The sequence below is a fragment of the Sinocyclocheilus grahami genome, unplaced genomic scaffold (assembly GCF_001515645.1).
Source record: "Sinocyclocheilus grahami isolate Dianchi unplaced genomic scaffold, SAMN03320097.WGS_v1.1 scaffold1765.1, whole genome shotgun sequence".
Classification (NCBI taxonomy): Eukaryota; Metazoa; Chordata; class Actinopteri; order Cypriniformes; family Cyprinidae; genus Sinocyclocheilus; species Sinocyclocheilus grahami.
The window spans coordinates 66,400-90,633 of NW_015506944.1; the positions used below are offsets into that span (position 1 = coordinate 66,400).

The 24,234-nt window shown below is 37.2% G+C and overlaps 1 protein-coding gene across 1 annotated transcript in view; it reads right to left on the reverse strand.

The window, feature by feature from the left end:
- Window positions 1–22,174, reverse strand: part of LOC107572512 (follistatin-related protein 5-like) — a gene marked incomplete at its 3' end in the record, with an annotated part of 71,510 nt that extends 49,336 nt beyond the window's left edge. Inside the window, exons 1-2 of the mRNA XM_016258930.1 lie at window positions 21,913–22,174; window positions 4,575–4,710 (exon numbers count right to left, since the gene is read on the reverse strand). Of these exons, the coding sequence (XP_016114416.1) occupies window positions 4,575–4,710; window positions 21,913–21,935 (159 nt within the window). The remainder of the gene's footprint in view (window positions 1–4,574; window positions 4,711–21,912) is intronic.
- Window positions 22,175–24,234: the final 2,060 nt, after the last annotated feature.

A 24,234-nucleotide genomic window follows, 5' to 3' on the forward strand; every position in this document is an offset into this window, starting at 1 on the left:
TAGTATGGGTCACCATACTTGGCCACATGTCACGTCACTGCGTGTACGCGTGCACTCCATCAGTTGTTGCAAATAAATCTTTCTTCTTATTATTTTTCTTATTAATTTCTTATTTACTATTAAATGTTTTCAAACTAAACTTGCTTACACTACCGTCTTAAATCATATTTCTATCACTGATGAAAAATATTTTGTCTTACATTAAAATAGACAAATTTAATTAGCCTATTCTATTTATGTTTTTATGTGAACTCGAAATCAACCCCAACTTTGCTTTAAAAAGCATCGCAAGATCTCCTAATCGAAGATCACATGATCGCAAACGGAAATCACTTCTGTGAAGTGACCATTGCATGTTCCCTTCGCTAACGGATTTCTGGAAGGGCCCTTCGTGAAGGGATTCAGTTGTTTACTTTCGTTTGGAAAGTCCATACAAATGGTGCCCTCTTCCCGAAGTGCCCTTCAAGGGTGCAAAAAAGCCATTTGGAATTCGCCCAGTTTCACCACAGAACCCACAGATATGTATAGGTAGATGCCACATTCGACTGCTCCAGACAAGTCATCGTGTCCAACATCTTGGAACGGTCAATGTGTCATCACTCATAATAAAAATTTCACTCACAATAAAAGTTTCAAAATGGCACATTTAATTCCTGAAGAAATGGTATAAACTTTCACAGGTAAGAATGTGTAGGTGTGTGTTTTTAATAGGTATTAACTCAATATTACTGTCACGATCACTTGGGGAAGGAACGAGGAGATCCAGGAGAATAATTTTTATTCGACTTTAATCACGCAAACAAAGGGATACAACCAAAGGAAATGAAGAATGACATTTAACAGCCGACACTATACACATGGAAACGCAGGGCTAAAGTAGACAAGGAAACTAATGAGGGAACACCTGGAAATAATGAACATGATGACATGAGGGAAAACACAGCTGGAACAAATAAACAAAATGAGGACAGGAACCGGAAACATGGCCAAAAAAGAGAAACAGGAACTAAGACAGGGGTAAAACAAGGAAACACAAGTCCACAACACTGACAATTACTCCCCCCTCCCGGAAGGCGCGTCCAACGCCTTAACAATTCCACTGGGGAGGGGGGGTGGGCGGCCTGGAGGCTGGTACAGGACGGAGACACGGGAGGCCTCCAGGGCAGATCAGGGAGCTCAGGCGGCCATGGCTGGACAGGCAGTCCCAGGAGCCATGGCGGATCAGGCAGTCAAGGGTGCCATGGTGGAGCGGGCAGTTCGGAGCAAGGAACTCAGGAGGCCATGGCATAGCAGCCTCCGAGGCCGTGGCCCCCGCCCCCGCCCCCGCCCCCGCCCCGGCCTCTATGGCTGGAGCCCTACTACCCCCCAAAAAAATACTTGGAGAGGATAACGGGCTCCAAGGCCCTCTTGGGGCCAAAACTGGGGACTGGAGCCCTCCCTGGGCTTAACTGGGGATCTGGAGCCCTCACTGGGCTAAACTCTGGGACTGGAGCCCTCATCGGGCTAAACTCTGGGACTGGAGCCCTCACTGGGCTAAACTCGGGGACAGGTGCCCTCACTGGGCTAAACTCGGGGACAGTAACCTTCAGTTACACACTTACAGTGTATTACTGTTAGCTTGTGCTGCAATGTACTGGAATGGTGCCTGTGTCACCAACATTTCTCTCCACATTTTTCTCTTTTTCTTACCAAACCTTGCAGGTCTTATAAAAAAAGCGTAAGTACACAGAGTTTTTTTTTTTGATTCAGCATACCATGGAAGGAGTATAATTGCTCTGAACTGTTATTCATTCATGATCTCTTAAACTCACATTCCTGCAATAGTCGAGAGAGCATTTAGTTCAGAGTAAAAGCTTATTTATTCTGCAGTGACACTCTGAAGACTTTTGAGGCTCAGTGAATAGATTAACTTCCTGGAATCAATTGTACATCAATTACGCAACTGAACTACAGAAATGAAATCACGGCTATAATAAGATCCTACAAGACCCCGCCCCCTTGCTTTATCTTACATGTGCGCCATCTGTCACTCAAACATCTAGTTTTTTGATTGGTCTAAATGTGGGGTGGAGCCACATTTGGGCCATGATCTGAGTGGCGGTAGAGCAAGGGTAGGGCTATGGTGAATTAAATCTTTGGCTTTGACGGGAGATTGGCATTTGCAGAGCGGGACAAAGCTTCATACTATAAGCTGAATAACTCATGATGATTGAAGCAGGTCGAGTTGAGGGAAAGCTAATGGGGTCACTGCTTATCTCTGTGCCCGTGCCAGAAAAACAGGCTCAAGCCTGCAGTCCTCGCCCAACACACCTCCCCCATTTGAAACACAGGCTTGCTATGTCCATTGCCAGCCATCTTTATGGATTCATATTGCTGGAAAACTCTGGAATGACCACACGCATTTGACACAGTATGACCCGTCATATAGGATTCATATATAACATGACCACTAAGCATAATAATAATTATAAAAAATATAATTGCTTCTGGCCTGTGCCATCAAATACATTCTTATCTGAGACTGGAGGATGTTTGTGCTTTGCACTTAATGGATTTTTCGCACATTGTGGTCTGATAAGGAAGTTATTGCAGGAAATTTAGTAACTGCGTGTTCCCATAGTATGCATTTCGACTATTAAGGCCTTCTGATGTATGATGTACAGAGAGAAAAGAGCGAAGGGCATCTTCATTCATAATTTCATTCATAGTTTTATTAAACAAATGTCTACAAAAGAGGGTTGTGAGCATTAGCAGACAACACTGATACTTGAGTGGAGTGGGATGTTTAAGGTTACCTTCAGAGAATTAATGACAGAGACATTAGGTTAACTGTGCACTTCAACCACATTTGTAACCACAACGGTAGCCGTCATTTGTCACTTCTATTAGCAGGTCACATTAAGGCCGAGCTCCACTATTTTTTTTTAGAGTCAACAATATTTAATGTTTAAAATAATAATAAAAGACTTACTGTAATAAAATTATTATTACAAAAAATAATAGACTTATTGCAATAATAATATAATATTACACATAAGAACTATTTCTAAATCCAAAACAGATTACATAAATAATAGCAATAATAATAGAAGTAATAATAATAATAATTATTATTATTATCACCCTTACCCCAATTTCTCAAAACGTGTAAAGCCTTTTGACTCCCATTATTTTCCACTGCTAATGTACCATTTCTAGTGTCACAGTAAAAGTCACAGTAAATAAATCAAACTTAAACTGCACTACACATAAGGCAAATAAATTTAACTAGCTGACATGATGCTATTAATGCTCTGGTATCAGTCACACACAAGAAGTAACAATTCACAGGAATCCCATCATCTATAAAACACGGCGTATCTGCGTGTGCCATCTGTCAAATCATAATTATCTAATAATTAACATCAAACCGCATGCATAAGTGGAATATGTTGATAGCACGACAATACTAACTGTCTGAAATGATAACAGTTCAGAAATGTCAAAAAGCCAACGTGTGCTTTTCCTCTCACATTTGGTTGAAATGCTTGGTTCTTTCTACATTGTTTCTGTGGCTCTGGACAGTGGTATGATTGCGTCACCTCCAACAGTAATTCCCTAATGGCAGCCGTTTACTGTAGCTAGGTAACAAAGCAGGAGGAGAAGATGCCAATTTCAGTGTTTTATTGAAGTACTTGTCCCTTTGGATATACCAGCAAAACTTAATACGCACACAACGGCACATCAGTTTGTCTGCTTGTGAGCTGCAGAAGTATTGCAAGAGATGCAAAGAATGCAAGATGCTCTCCAAAGGCAACTTCATTGAAGGCAAGCAGTTATGAGAAACGCAAAAAATTTAAATTTGACGTCATCAGTACTGACTCATTTACTCAAGTTAGACGACCTTTTCAAGCAGATTCTCTCATGTCAAATGTCAAACGGACTCAGGTTTGCACCTAAGGTTTAGTGTGAAAACACCACAAGAGTTTCAGGTAACTGGAAAATATATGTGTCTTAAAGGGACAATTTTTGTGACCCCCTGCTCAGCCGTTTATACGGATATAAAAGGAAAGTGTTCCCACGGGCCCCTGTTCTGTCAGTCAGTGCCCTCCCTCCCTCCCTCCCTCCCTCCCAGAGTTTAATTGATCTATTGCATAATAGGAACGTTCTCTCATGGAGATGAGGAAAGAAAAAGAGGAGAGAGAAGCAGTGGACCTCGTCAGAGCTGCATTACGCCTCAATTGCTGGTATCTGGCTGTGTGTGTCCACAAAACTCACTGCAACGGCCAGTCAATGAACATTCAATTACACAATCACGCTGAGCTATTTCATCATGATGTCAGCGCATCAGGAGTTTTTGCCTGCACTTCGAAATGTCCATAGCGAAAGATCCAACACTTTTTAATTTAAATATTATTTTGATTAAATATTATTCGGCTCTTGAGCAGAGGAAGAATAATGAATTGTCCTGTGACAATTATCAAACCAGAAGCGCTCAATGCGATGCGGATTTCCGTAGTAATTAGAATCGTAACTGGCCACACAGAAGTCTCCTCTTGTAAAGGGATGGCTAATCAAATCGGAAAGATAGATACCTTGTGACGGAATCTGACGAGAGGTCGATACGCCATCAGGGTAACTCCTTCTTTGCTTGGACGTGCCTCTGCGATCAGCGCTGTCCCCCAGAGCAGGACAGCTGCCCACCATCTTCTGGAGCCTCTCATTACCCTCCTGTAATAAAATAAAAGATGTGAATATACAAATAAACAACAACCTGTGTAGGTTAAGTCAAGCGGAGCATTTAACACCTTTTGAAACAAACAATGCATCATAGCTCAGCTAATTAGAGCAGACAAAGGAGGATACCGATCTACTGTGGGTTTAAACTAATGCTATCAATAAGAAGCTCACACTCAATGGTAAGATTAAATCTGTTTTGAATCAATTAAGGAATAATGAGCACCTTGAGGAAATAAAAATAAAGCTAAGAAAAAGGATCAATATATTACAGTGCTGATGGTGAGCGCATTAGATTGCAATACTTTTTAAGTCAGGCACTCATATCAAAGTAACATTTAAATTCAGTCCTGATATGAGACTTTGTCATCCCCTTTATCAGTGGTTTTCAAAGTGGGGTTCGGAAACCCCCGAGGGTCACAAGGGAGCGACAGACCGTGTAGAAAATTTATTTATTTATCATTTATAAACAAACGAATAAATAAACTGGATTTAAAAAGATAATAAATAATAAAACAATTATTAAAATAAGTAAATGCATGCAAAAATTGATTAAAACAAATAAAAATGAATAAAAATAAGTTAATAAAAATAGATTAAAAAAATAAACAAAAAATACATTAAGGAAATAGATTAAAATTAAAGTACAGTAATATATATAGTGAGTAGAAAAAAAGTAATAATGTAAGAGAAAATGTAAAAGTTTGAAAACCCCTGCCCTATATGACAAAGCTATCTCAAAATAATACTGACACTGTTGTAACACTAGTACTAAACCGATATTGACTGATATTGAACTGTTATTTTCTTGTTAGAGCTGCTATAAAACCGAAATTGGATTTGATTTAATATTTTATGAAGTTTGCATAATTGATTGTTATTTTCTGTTTATTAGTGTGAAGCTGCTTTGAAACAATATGTATTTTATAAAGTGCTATATAAATAAAGGGGACTTGACTCAAAACAGATTTGGATTCACAAAACACAAAAGTACCACTTTTGCACAGTATTTCAATGCAAAAGCTTTGGAGCATGAGTGGAGTCCCATGAGTTGTTCTGTCAGAGAAAGCAACAAAGCAACAAAGACAGCACATAAACATGAAACATATACATATGAGTAGGATGTACTCCGAGGTCCCCCTCATCACAGGCCCCGGGACAACCACTGTATGAGAGTGTTGTCCTGCTAGACTTCATGGATTTGGAATGGAAACAATAGTTAAGAATGACATGGCATTGGATTTCAGAACAAAGTAATTTAGAAGAGATTCTTATCATTGGTTAGTTCAAAGACCATCCATATTTCACATCATTGGTTTGAAGTCAGGCACACTACTGGCCCAAGAAATGAGCAAGCACTCTTGATGCAAACCTGTGCAACCCATCTGTGCTTTTATTTCAGTTTCAGCATGCATGACTGTCATATGTCATGCTGTCTGTATGCCAAAGAGAGAGCGCATGAAGAAGGAAGATTGAACGCTGTGCAACCACCTAAAGGGACAGTCATCATAACTTTATCAGGTGGCCATAAATCGTCTACGCCACATCATTGACTTTTTTAAATGAGGGCTGTCTATCACTCACACTGTTCACAATAGATCATTGTGTGACAGTCTCCCAGCAGGCAGAGCAATATGAGTGTCTTCTACTGCATCTAAACTGTACTGTACTTGCCCACAGTCATAGCAGTAGTGATTGTTTACTGATCAGTGCTGCCATGTATTCAGAGCATGATCTTCTGAACCATTCTCTGTTTCCGCCTCTCGGTACACCCCCATGCTCTGGTAGGCTAGAGTAATATTGCTGTGTTGGCAACACTGGCATTGCAGACATTTGTAGTCTTTGTGGTTATAATTTATGCTGCCTTCTACAATAAAGGGTACATAATGACCATACTAGATTACCAAGGTTGCCAAAGTTTCCACATGGCTCATTAACATCAAAAATGACAATTAAGAAAGGAAATGAGAGTGAGAGTCAACAAATGTTATTTTTACATAGTACAACAAAATAAAATAAACAGTGTAAAAGTACAATAAAAATAAATAGGAAAAAAGAAAATCACAACGCACTGGATAGATGGCCAATCAGAGCACACCTCGCTTTTCAGACTGATGAGCTTTGTAAAATTCGACGCGATTCAGAAAGGCGGGGCATAGAGGAGAAACAATAAAGTACAGTATGTGGAAAATAATGTATTTTTTTAACCTTAAACCACATAAACACATTTCATTACACCAAATACACAAAATAATGTTCTTTTTAGCAACATCATATGACCCCTTTAATAGGGATGTGCACGAGTTTTCTGAAATTACAGCGATGACTGATAATATAAACAATGATCGGTCATGATTAGCCTATGTGTGACGCTACTTTTTGCTCACTTCAAAACTCAGTAGCAACTCTAAAATGAGTCAGATAGGGAGCTTTAATTGAACGCTTTTAATTTTAGCTTATAAATACGACAATCCTTGGAGTTTTCAGTGAATATGAATGTGCAGGACGCATTTGCTGTAGCAGCACAGACACACATACCAGAAGCGATCACTCAGATGACAGCACAAAAACACGGCACAAAAATGAATGAAACATATCACTGCAGCTTAAGACAGGCTATTTTAAAAGTACTGTTAAGAATTTTTCAAGAATTGCACTTAAGAACATTCTTACGAACTTCGTGGAATTTATCTGAAAAAATGTGTTAACTTATTTCTCAAGAAGATTTTCGTGAATCTGGCCCCTGGCCTACATCTTGACCAACAACATCACTGTCACCTCAGGCAGCAAGGTCCTTCTGCAGCGGGTGACCACATATGTCCTGATGGCTCTTCAGTATTTATATGTGTCCAGTTGCCTGACAATGATGCACATCTACATCAAGTCGTGTACATTTAGGAAAGCGGGCAGCAGTGCTTGCACCTAATCTGTTTGTTCCTCTCCTGTGAGGGGAAAAAGCTGTAATTATTTGAACTGTGAATTGTGACTAAAATATGCAGGGTTAAAAAACATGCAGAAATATTTGGATTACACACTGTACGACAAAAAAAAAAAAAAGCAATGGTATACAGAAGTTCAAGAAATACAGAACAGTCCTATTTCATTGTTCGCTTAAATCTGCGCAGCAGTCCCAAAGGTCTGGTTACTGAGTTTCATGGCTGGCAGCTTCAACAATAACAAAACATTCTATTAGCACTAACTGTACATACAGTTGTTTGCTTTGGGGAAGAAAAAAAAACCTTTATGTGTTGGTTTTATTTGTGCAAATATGTTTTCAGTCGGAATAGTCTTTTCAACATCAAACTAAACTGACCAGCCTGGGTGAATTTTAACATTTATCATGAAACAAGGCATACACAGAGGGTAAGAAAAAGGCCTGTCTTTTTCAAAAGATACTTTTTTGCTTACTTTCTCTGCCTGTTTTTATTCTCTAGTCTGTTATGCTCATATCTGTGCATGTTTAAATAAGAATTTATGATCTGTGATTTAAGAAAAAGCTGAAATCTGTCAACTGTTTTTTAATTAGAAATTGATTGAATTTGCATCCTTTTACTTGCTTTTCAACAAATCAGATAGCTGGCCAATATCATGCTACCTGATTAATATTCATGAGCCAGTCACCTTATTAATATTCATAATTGTTCCTACACCCCTGGAAGCTGCTATATTATGTTCACAGTAAATTGTTACAGTGAATTACTGCACTCTGTTTGTATAGGCGCACAACCCAGCTCTTTCTGCAATTTAGCTCCCTCCCGTGTCTCAAACTGAGGATTTGAGATGCAACTGTTTACGCCATGTCGAGAGAAGAGACAGTGACTATTAAAGTCTGGAAATGGTCCACTAACAAAACCCTGTGAAATCTCGCCTATATTTTGCAGTCTGTCAAACCGCTGGGCTGTGGGCAGTGACAGATGTTGGCCATTTGTGTCAACATTACTTTTCTGTCATTGTGTAAACTGTCAGAAGAACTTCTAATTATACTGGACTGTATAAAGAGGCTTGTGTTGAAAAAAAGACTGACAGAATTTGCCTGCAATATTGTTAAACCTCATGAGTGTCCTAAAGGTCATGCAAAATATCTTTCTCCAGCTTTGTTTCAATATCATTAAATTTCTGTCAGTGTTTAAATGTCACCTCACAAAATGCTGCAAAGGTGCAAAACCCTCAGTATGTATGGTTTATATTTTATATAACTGCTTATTCAATTAAAGGGAAACTTTCATCTGTGCAACAGAAAATAAGCTATTTTGATACCCAGAGTGGTCTAAACATTGAACCCCATTGATGTTCCTTGTATGGTCAAAAACACATTTTCATAATATGAAGAGTTTGGTTCCAAAACGTGATAAACGCCATTTAAAAAAAAAAAATTACGCAAAAATCCGCAGAGTTATTCTGTCATGTTTTCTCCCTTTCTTTCCAAACCGCAAAGGGAAACTTTCATCTGTGCAACACAAAATAAGCTATTTTGATACCCAGAGTGGTCTAAACATTGAACCCCATTGATGTTCCTTGTATGGTCAAAAACACATTTTCATAATATGAAGAGTTTGGTTCCAAAACGTGATAAAATTACGCAAAAATCCGCAGAGTTATTCTGTCATGTTTTCTCCCTTTCTTTCCAAACCGCGACAAATGCCAGTCTCCCTTTTCTGCAGAATGCGATATATCCGCTCAACCAATCACAGCGCACCATTTCACGCACTGTAAAGAGTAACAACCAATCACAGCACACCATTCCACGCTCTGTAAACAGTAACAGCCAATCACAGCGCACCATTCCACGCACTGTAAACAGTAACAGCCAATCACAGCGCACCATTCCACGCACTGTAGACAGTAATGGCGGTGTTCTGACGATTTGTGCTACCCTGTCAGATTTTGCTACCTCCCATTAAAACAGATAGTAGCATAATTCGATTACGAATAGTGCTACCTATCAGATTTTGCTTCCAGCAGGTGTGAGGCTTTATTAACATGTACACCTACCCCAACCCTAAACCTACCCTTACAGTAGGATAAATACAGTGTTGGTAGCATAATCTGATAGGTAGCATTATTTGTCAGAACAGCGGTGCTTTGAATACACCCGGATTCCTAGTTTTCCTCATCTATTTTGCCCTTTGTGATCAACAAACAAACTTAGGGCTGCACGATAAATCGCATGTGATTGTCATGCGCATCTCGTCAGTAAAGCCAGTTCTGTGAATATTAAATCTCCATCACGTGCTTTCAGATGGAGCGGCATTTAATACACAGAGCCATAGATCACTGCTATATCGCATTTATAATCGCAGATGAGTCACATTCGATTATGAACGTGATATTGCGTAGCTTGTCAGTGTAAGTGTTTTTATTAATGCCATTAATGTTTTTGTTAATACAGCGTAGGCTATAGCACTAGTCAACTAAATGAATGTAACATGCCAAAGATGAATGCACTTTTGGAAGTTGAATGTAAGGGAAATGGCATTTTGGAATTTCTGTGGTTTAATGTGATATTGTTGTTCATGTATGTTCATGATGAAATTTTCTTTTATTGTTGTAATTAATTTATAGCATTAACAAGATTACCCATTGAATTCATTTTGGGAGCGATGACTGATTGAATGTATTTTTAGTCCAGTGCCTGCATATAAGATTAGTATTGACAAAGTTCAGAAGCTGTCATATGTGGATCAACTTACTATGTACTATGTTACTATGTCAACAGTTTCAATATGAAAAATAACTTTTATATTGATTCAATGGATTTACTGCATTTTGAAGAAAAAAAAGTGTCATGGATTTATTGCATTTTGGGAAAAAAATAATAACATTTTATAATAAATCTTTGAAAATCAAAATCTGGATTTGAATTTTTTATGTTATTATAACCTAAAGATGCTATGTGAAAGTTTGAAACAGAAAATTGTGGTTTTCATCTTGCCACTTTCTTGGTAAAGAAAACACATTTTTACTCAAATTAATCAAAATGGATTTATAGCGTTTTGGAACCAAACTCTTCATATCTTTTTTTGTGTTCCACAGTAGAAATAGGTTTAGAACAACATGAGGTTGAGTAAATGATAGAAGCATTTTCATCTCTTTAAGCTTTGGCCTTTATTAAAATTGGAGTGTGGCACACATTAAGACACAACCCATGAAAATTCACGCAGCAGACCGAAATACTCTTTACATTTTGATTTTAAGCCCTGTTTTGGATTTGACTTTAGACTAAGAATGACAGCATGTATTGCTTGAAGTCAAAAATGACTAGGGATCTTTCACTTCAGCCCTGCAGGTGAGCTGGGAGATTCAAATGTGTTTATGAATATCTGTAATTCTCATAAAACCACTCCTAAAGAGCATTTTCTTTATAGATGTTATAAAGCAGAGCTGGAAGTGAAGTGATTAAAACCTGTTGGTGCATACGATCCTCACTCTCATGCCTAAGATCTGTTTACATACTGCCAAAAACGCATTACGCTATAAAAAACTATATCTATTTATAAAGCTATCAAGTATTCAGCTTCAGTATTTGATCACTGTTTTAAAACAGAAATCTTTCTGCAACAGTAAATTAATTTGTGCCACGAGTACAAATCAAAACATGCAAAATCTAAATGTTTAAGTCTAATGTAAATTAGACGTTTTTATTTTAAAAAACGTACATATAAAAAAATATATTAAAATACAAAACTGTTATTTTACATTGCATAATTTCAAAATATTACTCTTTTAATTGTACCTTTTGATTAAATAAATGCAGCCTTGGTGAGCATAAGAGACTTTAAAAACTCTTACAGAGTGTGACCCTAAACTTTTGAACGGTAATGCCATCTATGGAAAACAGGATGTTTCTTTTTATACAGGCAAACAGGAAAGAGACAAGAAACAACGACAATAAACACATTTGGTGATTTATGTTCTTCAAGCAGCCTCAAGTGTTTTGTCAAGAAAAAAAATTATTTTCTTCTAAGCCAGAATGGAAAAAGCCAGTACTGTAAAAGTGCCCTTCACAGAAATATCAGAAACACAAACAATAATGCAAAAATGACAAGCAGATGCCCAATTTCTGATGCTACTACACTCCTAACCGGTGAACACAAAACAACATCAGCAACCACATGCATCCTGCGTCCGTAACTGTTACACTAGTAAAGTTAACACAATTAACATTTTGAATTAATTGATCAATTCCATTGTATTTGCTGGATAAAGAAAATGTTAACAAAGGTGCCTTTAATATTGTATAGAAAGCTACAAATGATCTGTTTGTGCCTGTTTATCAGGATCCGCATGAAATCAGAAAAGGAATTTGCTTTATACACTTGTATTTTGACAAGAATAAACGGTAACACTTTACTTGAAGGGGTGTGCGTAAGACTGACATGACACCTTCATAATCATAACATGACACATGAATATGAAGGAGGTTTTATGCATGTTTATGACAACTGTCATGAATTTATGACATTCTGACCATGTGATGCACACACTCCCAAAATTATGTGATAGTTATATATATTCTAAATGAACTACAAACAAAAAATAGATACATTTCTTTTTCCTCATTCTTTCTTGTAGCAATTCCCTCTCAGTCACACACCTGACTGAAAGGCTCATTATGCAGCTCATTATGCAGGCCTTTGTCTTCTCAGGTGTGAATCACAGCATTATTCATGACCATTCATGCCCCCTCGCATATTCCTTTTCTACACAAAATGTGTCTTAGAAAATTTAAATCAATATATTGTTTTCTGTGAGTGAGTAAACAAGATGATTTTCACATCATTCTGATGCAAAAACTCTAGACTTCAAGATCAGTTCTCAATAGTCCTGTGAACAAATGTTCTGTATGTGTTTTATGGCCTTATTTCAGTGACTTTAAAATTTTAGTTTTTCACTAAGCACGCATAAACGTTGTTTTCTCAAAAACACAATCACATACATACATGCTGCCCACATATTATTGTAGCCCAGTTTGTGCTGATTATGGTGCTACTAAACTTAGTCATTAAAATGTTTATTAGCAACTGAAAAAAGCACAAATGTCAGGACATGTCAAAACTTCTCCAGGGCCGTAATTTTTAATGCAAATATGACATTATTTGACCTAACCCTAACCTAACCCTACCCCTACCCTTACCCCTAACCATAGCCCATAACAAAGACATCTCAAACAATGTCATCTTTGCATTAAAAATTACATAACTGAGCGAATGACACTTAATGACAGTTGTCATAAACATGCATAAAAAAACTTCATATTCATGATACGTGTCATGTGTCATGTCATGATTATGTAGGTGTCATGTCATGATTATGAAGGCGTCATGTCATGATTATGAAGGTGTCATGTCAGTCATATGCACACCCCTTCAAGTAAAGTGTAACCAAATAAATAAATAGGCATAAATTGTCACGTGTAGATTTAGCTTTCTATGCTAAACTAACACTGTTTATAGCTTACAGTGTTGTGTTCAAGTCCTCCTGTTAAGTTCCAGCTTAAGAGTTCATCGTTAAATGCTACTGGAACATGCAAAACAAGGGATGTCAATAAACAATGCAACATCAAGTCTCTCTTTCTAAATCATGCATCAGTCTTTGCATTTATTTTATTCATTTTTAAAAAACATTTTTTTTGCATTATTATTTATTTATTTATTTTCTTTCAAAAATAGCTAAATCTGTATGTGCAAAACATTTTCAGAGTTGTTTACAATTTTAGGTTGTAATGACAATTCCTTAATACAAGTCAATCATTCTCCATTTTTAATATTCCATCTGTTTATTCAACATCTCTTGCAGCTACAATAATCAATATAACAATGTTCAGTATAATGAAGTGTTTATTGAAAGGCTTTTTTCAGTTTATTTTGAGACACTAACAAAGAGTCATATCTATACCAGCGTGTTAAACATTTCACTTGTGATGATCAATCAAAAACAGTCAACCTCACATGCAGAGGTCATTATGTGACCAGATAAGCATCACATGACCAGGGTTTAGCCGGGCGGGTCAACCATGCGCTGGTTCTTTAACCGGATTAGTGTGAGGAGAGTAAGCTTTATCCAGCCCAGGGTACATGGACAATAAATATCCTTGATTCATTCCACCCAAAGTTCTGCTAGAAACCAATGATAAAAGCATGCTGGCAAGAGCACACAATCACAGATGAGAAAAGAGATCAGGACTTGTGTAAACACTGCTCTGTTCATGTGTACCAGAAGAATTATTTATTGCTGCTCATCACTTTCATGAACATGTTATCTTTTTTATTCAGATAGCTCTCCCAATGCACTGTAATCACAAAAAAGTGTGATTTGCTGCCTGCTTTGAACACAGTGCTGCACTGCATATCCCCTAGTGAGTCCTTTGTGAATTAAAGAAATGTCACTGATAAAGAAATGTCAAAAGTTGAGAATATATATCTGTGTGTGTGTGTGTGTGTGTGTGTGTGTGTGTGTGTGTGTATGTATTTGTGTCACATTTTGTTATAACATGTAAAATGTAGCAGGCTACATTTTTTGTGCTTTGTTATTTATTTATTTATACATACATATATACACATACATAAAAAAGAGGACGTTTTGCATCTGAAAATATCCATTAAAATATATATTAAATCAGTGGTTCTAAGCTGGTTTTGGCCAGATTTTACCTTAGATATCAAGTGGTGACCCAACACAGTACCAAAAATGCTTAAAGGCAAACAAAAATATCCTTGAATTCAAATTTTTAAAGCTATAAATTTTACCATTAATATGTTCCATTAGTATAATGTAAAGTAATGGTTTCATTTTGTAGAGTTTTTACAAGATTAATTATATTATTTTATTTTAATTATTATAGTTTTATTCATTTTAATTTATTCTTTGCATTTAGCTTTTTTTTAAAAGAGAACTACTGTTTTAAATAATTATGTGCATGCACTGTAAATACAAATGTAAAAAAAAAAGGTTGAACATTTTCAAGCCTGAACTTGAACTATAATTTGATTTAACTTTCTTGTTCAGCTCCAAAGGGTCTAACACTGAGCAGAGACACGAAGGCTTAAATCCCTCCAGTTTTGCGTGGAAATTGAGCTCAGAGCTAAATCACTCTTTAGAGGTAATCTTTCTCAAAATCCAGCACAGACGTACATATCCAGGAGGATAAACAAGTTTAGAATCAAATTCAGAATTGAGGCGATTGAGCCACCATCCTCAGTAGAAGACTTGCCTGTGTTATCACAACTGTGCTACATTGCTGAAGGCAGATAAACTACAAGGGCTCACATCTCATCTCTATTTCTCTTGATAAAACCATTTTGTCCCTTTTGGAGTCAATGTTCAGCTGGACCAAAAGCAGATTAATTTGCAAACACACTTATGAGCAGTGTTGGGGAAAGTTACTTTTAAAAGTAATGCATTACAATATTGCGTTACTCCATGAAAAAGTAACTAATTACGTTACTACGTTACTTTTGCGTTACTTTTTAAATCTGGACAGGGCTTGCTTGTTTGTTTTTAAAATAAAAACGTTATATTTTTGGCAAATATAAAAGCCTTTTCACACCAAAAGTGAAATGAATAAGCCTCAGATTGAAGGGAAAGTACATTTACGCCCGTACTGTAGAATGCAGAAGAAGAAATTTCAACACACTTCAGCAATAAAAAAACAGATTTGTGCTTATTAGTACAGTTGAACTGGATCATCGAAGGTCAGAAGCAAAGACATTGGTTAATAGAATGGGATTAAATACATAAAGGATATTTGTGTTGTTTAACATTTAATTATTGCAGGTTTGCATCATATTCTGAGTTGCATTATTTGTATTCATTTTGAGGAATACTGAATCTGTGTGGGGTTTTTTGTGAGTGTGATGAATTAATGCATATTCATATTTGTTTTAGAACTACAGTTACATCTTCTGATTTCTCTCAACATGGGGACACCAGAGCTGTCAATCAATAAATTGGGGAAAAAAAGTAACTTGCGTTACTTATTTTAAAAAGTAACTCAGATATTCTCTTGTAAATTAAAAAGTAATGCGTTACTTTACTAGTTACTTGAAAAAAGTAATCTGATTACGTAACTCGCGTTACTTGTAATGCGTTACCCCGAACACTGCTTATGAGCATTCTGGAATAACTAGAGCGTAAGGATTTCTCTAAATGGTTTTGCTCTCTTTTTTGAGCATGTGTGATTTTGCTCTTTGAAATCTAATAAGATGAGAGGCGTAACAACAGGACCAAACAGTCTTAAAGTAGTTATGCCAGAGGGAACTCTCTTGCTTCGCACTCCCCCTAAAGTGCTGAATCCTCTAACTGAGACCATCTCCAAAATGTCCATCTTAACCTACATTTAACTAAATTAATTTGAAGGGTGTAGCTTTATGGAAACGATGAGACCTTAAAGTCATAGTTCACCCCAAACTGAAATGAATGGCCATAACTGGACCACTGAGTCAATGAGTTCTTAAGAACCGAATCAGTTTTGTTTTTCGACCAAAACAAATGGTACACTGAAAAGATCTGAGTCAAAAAAAGAATCATTTATTTGTTACATCTGCAAGGAGTCTCATTTCTTATAACTGTAAGGACAAACACAAGCAGGAAATTCTTCGCAATGTCTCTATCTGTATTCTATGATAAACCCTGAACGAGTAAATGATGACAAAATGAAGTTCGGATGAACTATTCCATTAATAATGATATTATCCTTAATATTTTTTTAGACACAACAGAAGCATCTATATTCTATGATAACTCTTGTTCAATTAATACTGAAATTGAAAGTCATTTAATATAATCAGTCAGTGTCATTAAAAAATCATGATCTGCAAAGAAGCGTCCCTAGATTCTTGTTTAGATTGTCATGATGTGGTTGCTTAGCATTTTTCCCCGGGTAATCTGGACTCATTAAATGCAATGCACACACACAACTCTAGCAGCAAGCAGAGGTGAGATTCGAGTGGAAAGCCAGAACGCAGCTTCTGTTATGTTATGCAACAGATACACTGCTTTCTAGAGCTGTACCTGTGTTTTGGGACAGATGCTACAATGTGAAACCATCACCTGCATCCATTAAAATGCGACACTCAGGAAGGTTGTCATACTGAGGCTCTGTGTATTCCACAACACACAAACACAGAGAGAAACAGCACATATAAACACACAAAGTCATTCAAAAAGACAACCTCATTGGCCAGAGTTTAAAAACCAGTCCCCCTTCACAAAGACTGGTCTTTTGTCTGTGTGCGGACATGCTCCAGAGCTCACACCTAGAGCAATGTGGGCACACACACACACACACACACACACACACACCATCAGCAAGATCAGACAGCCAGCCCACCAATCTGGGAACAAGCCTGAGAACAAGCTGAAAATATCCTGACAATTTCCCTATGTGAGTTCAAATCACTTTTCCAAGCTTGGCTTTGTTCTTTAATCTATTCAGCTTCAAAACGTTGGTTGTACAATCTAATTAATTTCTCCCAAGCCCAAAGCCAGATCCAATATGTAGTGAATATGCCCTGTCAAACACATATCTCCCCTATCAAGCATAAATCAAGTCACCCATGCATATTTGCCATATTCAACAGATACGAGTTGATTAGATATGGGTTGTTGCACTGAGTAAGTTTACATAGAATGTACACAAACGCAATAATAGATCTGACGATGGAAAAGGACAACAGATTTAAGGCTGATTTTTAACCTCAGAAAAAATTTAATAAACCAAAAAAATTTAATAAAAAAATAACAGACACAAACAGACTTTAAAAAAAAAGATTTGTGAGATTTATCATGGAATAATCAAGGACTTAAATTATTTTAATAAATACATAAACTACATAATTTGACACCCTTAATTCCTTTTAGGGTTTAAGGCTACCCAACTTTAAAGATGAACTAATGGAGATGAGCTATTAAACTAGGTTCCATAACTCCCATCCAAACTTACCAGAAATACCATAAAGTTGCCCTAAACCCAAAAGTTCACACTGGTTGATGGATTCAGAAAGCAAGTCAGAAAGGCATTTTGTGATCCAGGTCTATGAGATAGCTTTATGTCCGCTGATCAGTGAACTGTGTTATTCGCCTGGTCACGGAGGATTGCACTGACCTGGCCAATCTGTGAGCAGTGTCAGGATTCATTAGCGCAACAGTAGGACTCACTCAGGTCTGTGATGAACATATCTATGGACAGGGGAATACACAGACACCAGGAATAAAGTTTGCTCGCACATCCATCTCAGCGGCATTGTGTGAAAATAATGCTGGGTTCTTATTTGAACCTGTATCTCGGGGTGATGCTATTCACATCGAGGCTGCAAAGGCGAGGCAGTTGTTTGAGGAGATTAATTATTGAAAGCAATTAGAGTGTTTGTATTGCCCCTCTTCTTTTTTTGTATTGTGTGAGTGCAGTGCCTTTCAGCACAGTAAACAACTGCAAATCTCAGACTGCTATTATGCACGCACAATAACGGTTCCACGATTTGTGATGAAGGCGGAAAATGAGAAAAGCATGAAGACAATAATGGTGATGATGATGAAGAACTGTGGCTGACAATGTGGCTGATGATGAAGAGGATAGCGCTGATCAAAATGAAAAATGTGGCTGTTATTTACATTTACATTACATTTACATTTAGTAATTTAGCAGATGCTTTTATCCAAAGCGACTTACAAATGAGTCAAAGAAAAATAAATTATTAATGTTTCATATAATTATCAATTACTTGCAAGGCTGTTAAAGAAACAGTTCACCCAAAAATGAGAATTTTGTCATCGTTTAATCACCCACATGTCGTTCCAAACCTGTAGGAGTTTCTTTATTATGGTGTACATAAAAAAAGATATTTTGAAGACTGCTGATAATCACACAGTGGATGGTCCCCATTGACATCCATAGTATTTCTTTCCCTACTATGGAAGTCAATGGGGACCAAGTTGACCAACAACTGTTTGCTTCTTCAAAATTCTTTAAAATATCTTCTTTTGTGTTCAACATAAGAAAGAAACTTACACAGGTTTGGATTGACATGAGGGTGAGAAAATTATGACAAAATGTAAATGTTTGGGTGAACTATTCCTTTAAAGAGATTCACCCAAAAATACAATTTCTGTCATCATTCATTCACCCTCATTGTGAAACATAAAATAAAATATTTTAAAGATAACACGTTTGACTTTCATTGTATGGACAGTTTTCAAAATCTTGTGTTACACAGAAGAAATAAAGTTATATGGGTTTGGATTGGCATGAGGGTGAATAACCAAGTTTTAAAGTAAAATTTCACCCAAAAATGAAAATTTGTTGAAAATGGCCAATCTCACCATCAGGTCATTCAAGATGTAGATGAGTTTGTTTCTTCATCACAACAGATTTGGTAATGTTTAGCAAAACTGTTCTGATAAAAACATCACAAAAATCTACAAGTAATCCACACAACTCCAGTCCATCAATTAAAGCCTTGTGAAGTGAAAAGATGAGTGTTTGTAAGAAATAAATCCATCATTCTGTCATTATTGTGATGTTTTTATCAACTGTTTGAATTCTCATTCTGCCGGGACCCATTCACTACAGAGGATCCATTGGTGAGCAAATTATATAATACTAAATTTCTCCAAATGTTCCGATGAAGAAACACACTCATCTACATCTTGGATGGCCTGGGGGAGAGAACATTTGCAGCATTTGTGTGAACTATTCCTTTAAATTCTAAGAAAACTTTAAGTAGTTACCCAACTTACATGCTAAACCACTCTTTTGGTTAATGGTATCTGCATTTATTTCCACTGCGAACAGTGTTTCTCACATCAGTGCACACCACAGCATTAGAGCAGCTCTTCCACCTGCTGCTGAAATATTTACGATTGGGTGAAATTCTAAAATTGGAGAGTTGAAGAAATGTGACAGGATGAGGTCTTGCTACTGAGAGGGAAAGGAAAATGCGATCTCCTTTAGAGCATTATAGGAAGATCCAGTGCTGAAAATGTGCTTACAGTACATTTTCCATTCTTTCTGTGTAAATTTATATATTTCCATTGAGTGTTCTTTTCCCAATCTTTCCAGCTAGGTTTCCTACAGATTTTTTTAAGTGCCATCTGCTCTGGAGGCATATTTAATGGCCTATTCAGTGCTTTTTAATATGTGTTTGTCAGATCTGAGGCTTTACTTTTGTGTCTATATGTGTGAGAATGCATGTTCGCCTGTCTCTGTGTGTGGGAGAAGCAATTGTTTGTTGTTCCTCTCACTTTCTGCACTGTGCGAGTTTCCTGTAGAGTCTTTGTCTTCAATAAATCCTTTGCTACTGAGCACTATGGAAAAAGTTCCAGGATCGCACCTATACTCATTTGATGTATAATTCAATGAGCATCAGATGCACTTGAGCAGAAAAGCATGGAAGCTCATACAGTAGCTGACCCTCACTGAGTTCTCATACATTAACTATCCTCATCAGTCATGCACAGCAGGTGGTACGATGCATTTCCACCCACCTTTCTGGGCTTTTACTCCTTTCAGTTTTTTTTTTTTTAATCTGTCCCATGCACCTTTCTCTACTGAGTCAAAGTACTGGCTCCAAACACAGCTTACAAAAGCAGATTCTATATCAATGCTTGGCTGCAAATTCAAGGAAAAATCAATCCTTGTAAAGCCAAACCAACAGACAACAACAAAACAGGAGAGCTTGACAATGTGGCACAGACTAAACTGTGAAAACTTGGCTTCAAATCTCATAAACATAACAAAGCACCAACTACAATGCTGTCTCTTGAGTTCTTGTTGTCCAATCTTGCTGAAATAACCCTAATACAATAAAAAAGCTGGAAATAACGCCTACAACCTATCATACAGAAAATGTGAAGAAGACAAGTTCTATTGATCGATGGCCACAGACACACACAAAATGAAGTTTAGATTAGGAAATAGGCATTATTGAGAATAAATCAGTAAAATGGCAGCCCTTGTGAACATGGTGGGAAAAATCTAAAATCTTAGTGATGCACTCGTCTTCTATAATCTATTCAGACCCATGTACATCACATTAAGGTGTTTTTTTGTTTGGTTTTTGTTTGTTGCCACTTAAATCACAAATGATCATGCTTCTAATTCAATCTGAGTGCAACGTCAATATGAACAACATCTTCAATGATTTTGAATGAACTAATTCATAAAAAGTGTATTGTAATACAATGATCTGGATGTTGCGGATTGTTAACGGACATTAGAAATAACCAAAAATGATCATATACTGATTTATTATCATTTATGCATGCGTTTAGAGTAGCATGGTCGTATATGGAACAGTGTGAACGGGTTAAATCGTTGGAGCTGTTCACATAGTCTATTCGGTATTCACTATTTTCTAATAGTCAATTAATGCACACAAACATTAAAAGACGTCTTTGTTGTAACCTGCCAGCGGGGTGCGATTCAACAATCAAACTACTTAAAACGCGTCTATTCCATTGCGTTGCGCTTCTTCGATCTGTTTTGAACGCAAGAACACGTACTATGTGAACGGCTTCGTATAATTGCACTACAGACACCAATTTGTCGCCCGTCTCCAGTCAGCCACGTCAATTACCAGCGATCGCCACACACACACACACACACACACACACACACACACACACACACACACACGCCAGATTGAGTCGGGACGAGGAAAACAAGAGCAATCCCCCGCGCGCGCACGGTGTCTCTCAAGGATTTGCGTGCTAAGAAAAACAACTTGCTAAGTACCCTGCTGCGGCTAAATTAAACGGCCACGAGCTTTGCCCAGGGTCCCGTACGTGTGCTTAACGTCTACGTTTTTCATTCGAGGAATATCGCAGCACTGTTTGAGGCAACATTACATCGTGTCGACCGACGAGTGAACTTGTCCCCGATACGGCGGATGGGGAAAGCTCGTCTAACTTCATCACCCTCCATCAAGCACAGCTACTGGTCTTCAGTCAGTTGTGCCCGCTACGCTGAATGTCACCGCACAAAATACTAAATTATTCACACTCTACAGCGAAAGTGCTTTCCACCTTGCCTCTCCATTTAATCCATTTGAATAACTGCCCATCGGTACAGAAGTCAGCACAGATAATATAGTGAACGCGTTTAAATCCCATTGAAATTCATCCGTGCTGCCTCCACGGACCTGAGGTTTGGTTTTAAATCACATCAGGCTATGTAGTACATCATACAAAAGAAAAACATACCTGTTTATCCAACTACAACTCATCCAGAAAGGTATTTCCGAGTGAGGTTTTTAAAATAAGAGAATTACTTTTGGAACAACAATGTTAACTGGTGCGAAGTAAATCCAATCCCGTTTTGGTTAAGCTGTACAACGTCCTCGGAGTTTGTGCATTCCTTCCAACTGTCGGTTGACGTGAAGCCCTCGTTTCAGCACCTCCTAGAGTGGACAGCTCCGCGGAAAGCGGCTTCACCTCGCGCTTCGGGTCTGGAGAGCTACACCAGCGCGAGCCTTTCACCTACTGGCTGCAAGCCCGACCGGATTTGCATACAATAATACAATCAGCCAATCAAAAGCTCCGCTGCAAACCCCGATGAGTGACAGCCAGCCGACTTGTCTGAGCTCATCCGTTTAAATGAATTGTCCTTGACAAAGATGAACGGAGTTTGTGTGCAGACCGTCCTGTCCTCTCTTTTCCACACGGTGCTGTGTTCGCGTGTTTCATTCGATTTATTTATATTGTGGTCTGAAAATGGAAATCATCACATGTATGATCCATGTCCAGCATTGAGTTGAGCCCAAAGGTAGATTTATGGTTAGAAAAACGTGGCATTATGGTATGGCATTTTGGGCATGCATATTTTACAGTTCCTAATGTGTCATTACATGTGTCATTAATCCATATAGTGTTGATATACTAATCTATTTAAGCTGTAAAAATTGGTTTAATACTGTAAAATGCAGTGACAGCAGATGGTACAATGAAGAAGCAACATACATGACACTAAAATAATAATAATAATAATAATAATAATAATAATACATTTTACCTTACACCTTACAAAAACAGATTAAAACAAGTCCAGACAAGTTATCAATAATACAATCAACTAATAACAAGGGGTTAAACTAATAGAAACAATAAACGAAATAAAATAAAATAAAGACAATTATACAGAGTATGCTATGTGTATTAAAACATAATCTAAATAGGTATATTTTTAATTGCGATTTGAATTGACACAAAGAGTCCTATTGACGAATGTGTGGAGGAAGAGAATTCCAAAGACTTGAAAGAATTGCAATAAAAAAAACTAAATAACATAAAATGCAACAAAAATAGTCAAATGTACGTACCTGTGTGATGTGATGTTTTGTACAGAGAATTCTAGAAACATACTTCTGAGGCGATTTATCCTAAAAACACAATTTTAACAATAAAGTTAAAAAAAATGTCTTGTTAAATATAAACTTCCTTTGTAAAGGGGTTTGAAGGGGTTGCCTAAAGCTATTTTTTATTTCTATTTATTTATTTTTTAAATTAATTAATTATTATTATTATTATTATTATTTAAAATACAATTTTAAATGAAATCAGCGTTAGAGCAGTTTTAGGACCAGGATTAAGATCGACCAATTTATAGTGCCTTTTTCAATCATCGCCCATGTTCTGGAGGCACATCTTCACATCTGCGCTGGGACCCTCATATCAGTCCCAAGTATCTCTCTGATCTCCACACTCGTCAGTTCATCATGGTGCCAAAAATTATGTGGCTCAGAGGGGCTTTGTCAAGCAAAGATGACATTTTTTGTCACTTAAGAAACATTTTATTTCACTGAGGATATTGGGTGAAGTAAACATTGGGTTGACTGACTGGCCTACCAAAAATTACTTGTAAATCTCTTATTATGCTATATTATTACCAGATATTGGATGCACCTCAGTTTTTATGTGAATATTGCCAAAATTATCTATACAAATGCGTTTATCACTCAAGAACTGAAGTACATAAGCTCAGATCAACAAGGCCTACAATCAATCAGTGCCAAAAATAACTACTAAACCTGTGTTAACAGAAAGAAAACAAAAAGGTGAATCCAGGATTTTGTGATAACATAGTATAAAGAGGTATTTACAAGCAATTTTTAAAAGCTGGTCATTTTTGACCTGGGAACACCCAATTAGGGAAAGGATTTTCAAAACAAAACAAGAGTTTAAGAGATATAATTTGCATTTAAACACAACAATGCTGGCAATCTTCTCTTTTTCTAAATTGCTATACTATCTCTGTAGTGCTATTAGACACAAATATTGCCACAAAAGCTTCAGTCGCCCCAGCTATTACACTATGGTGTACCATTCAGACTTCATAAACCTGCTGTTTGGTGCAGCCAGTTGACATGGAAAAAGTTAGGATGATTGTGGCTGCACATTGGAGTAAATATCGGCCAGACAATGCATCCGGTTGGGCTCCAAAAGGAACTATAACTCATTGTAATGACACAACAGAGAAAGCGAGACAGTCAAAGCAACCTTACACAGACACAGAGAGTAGAATTCTGA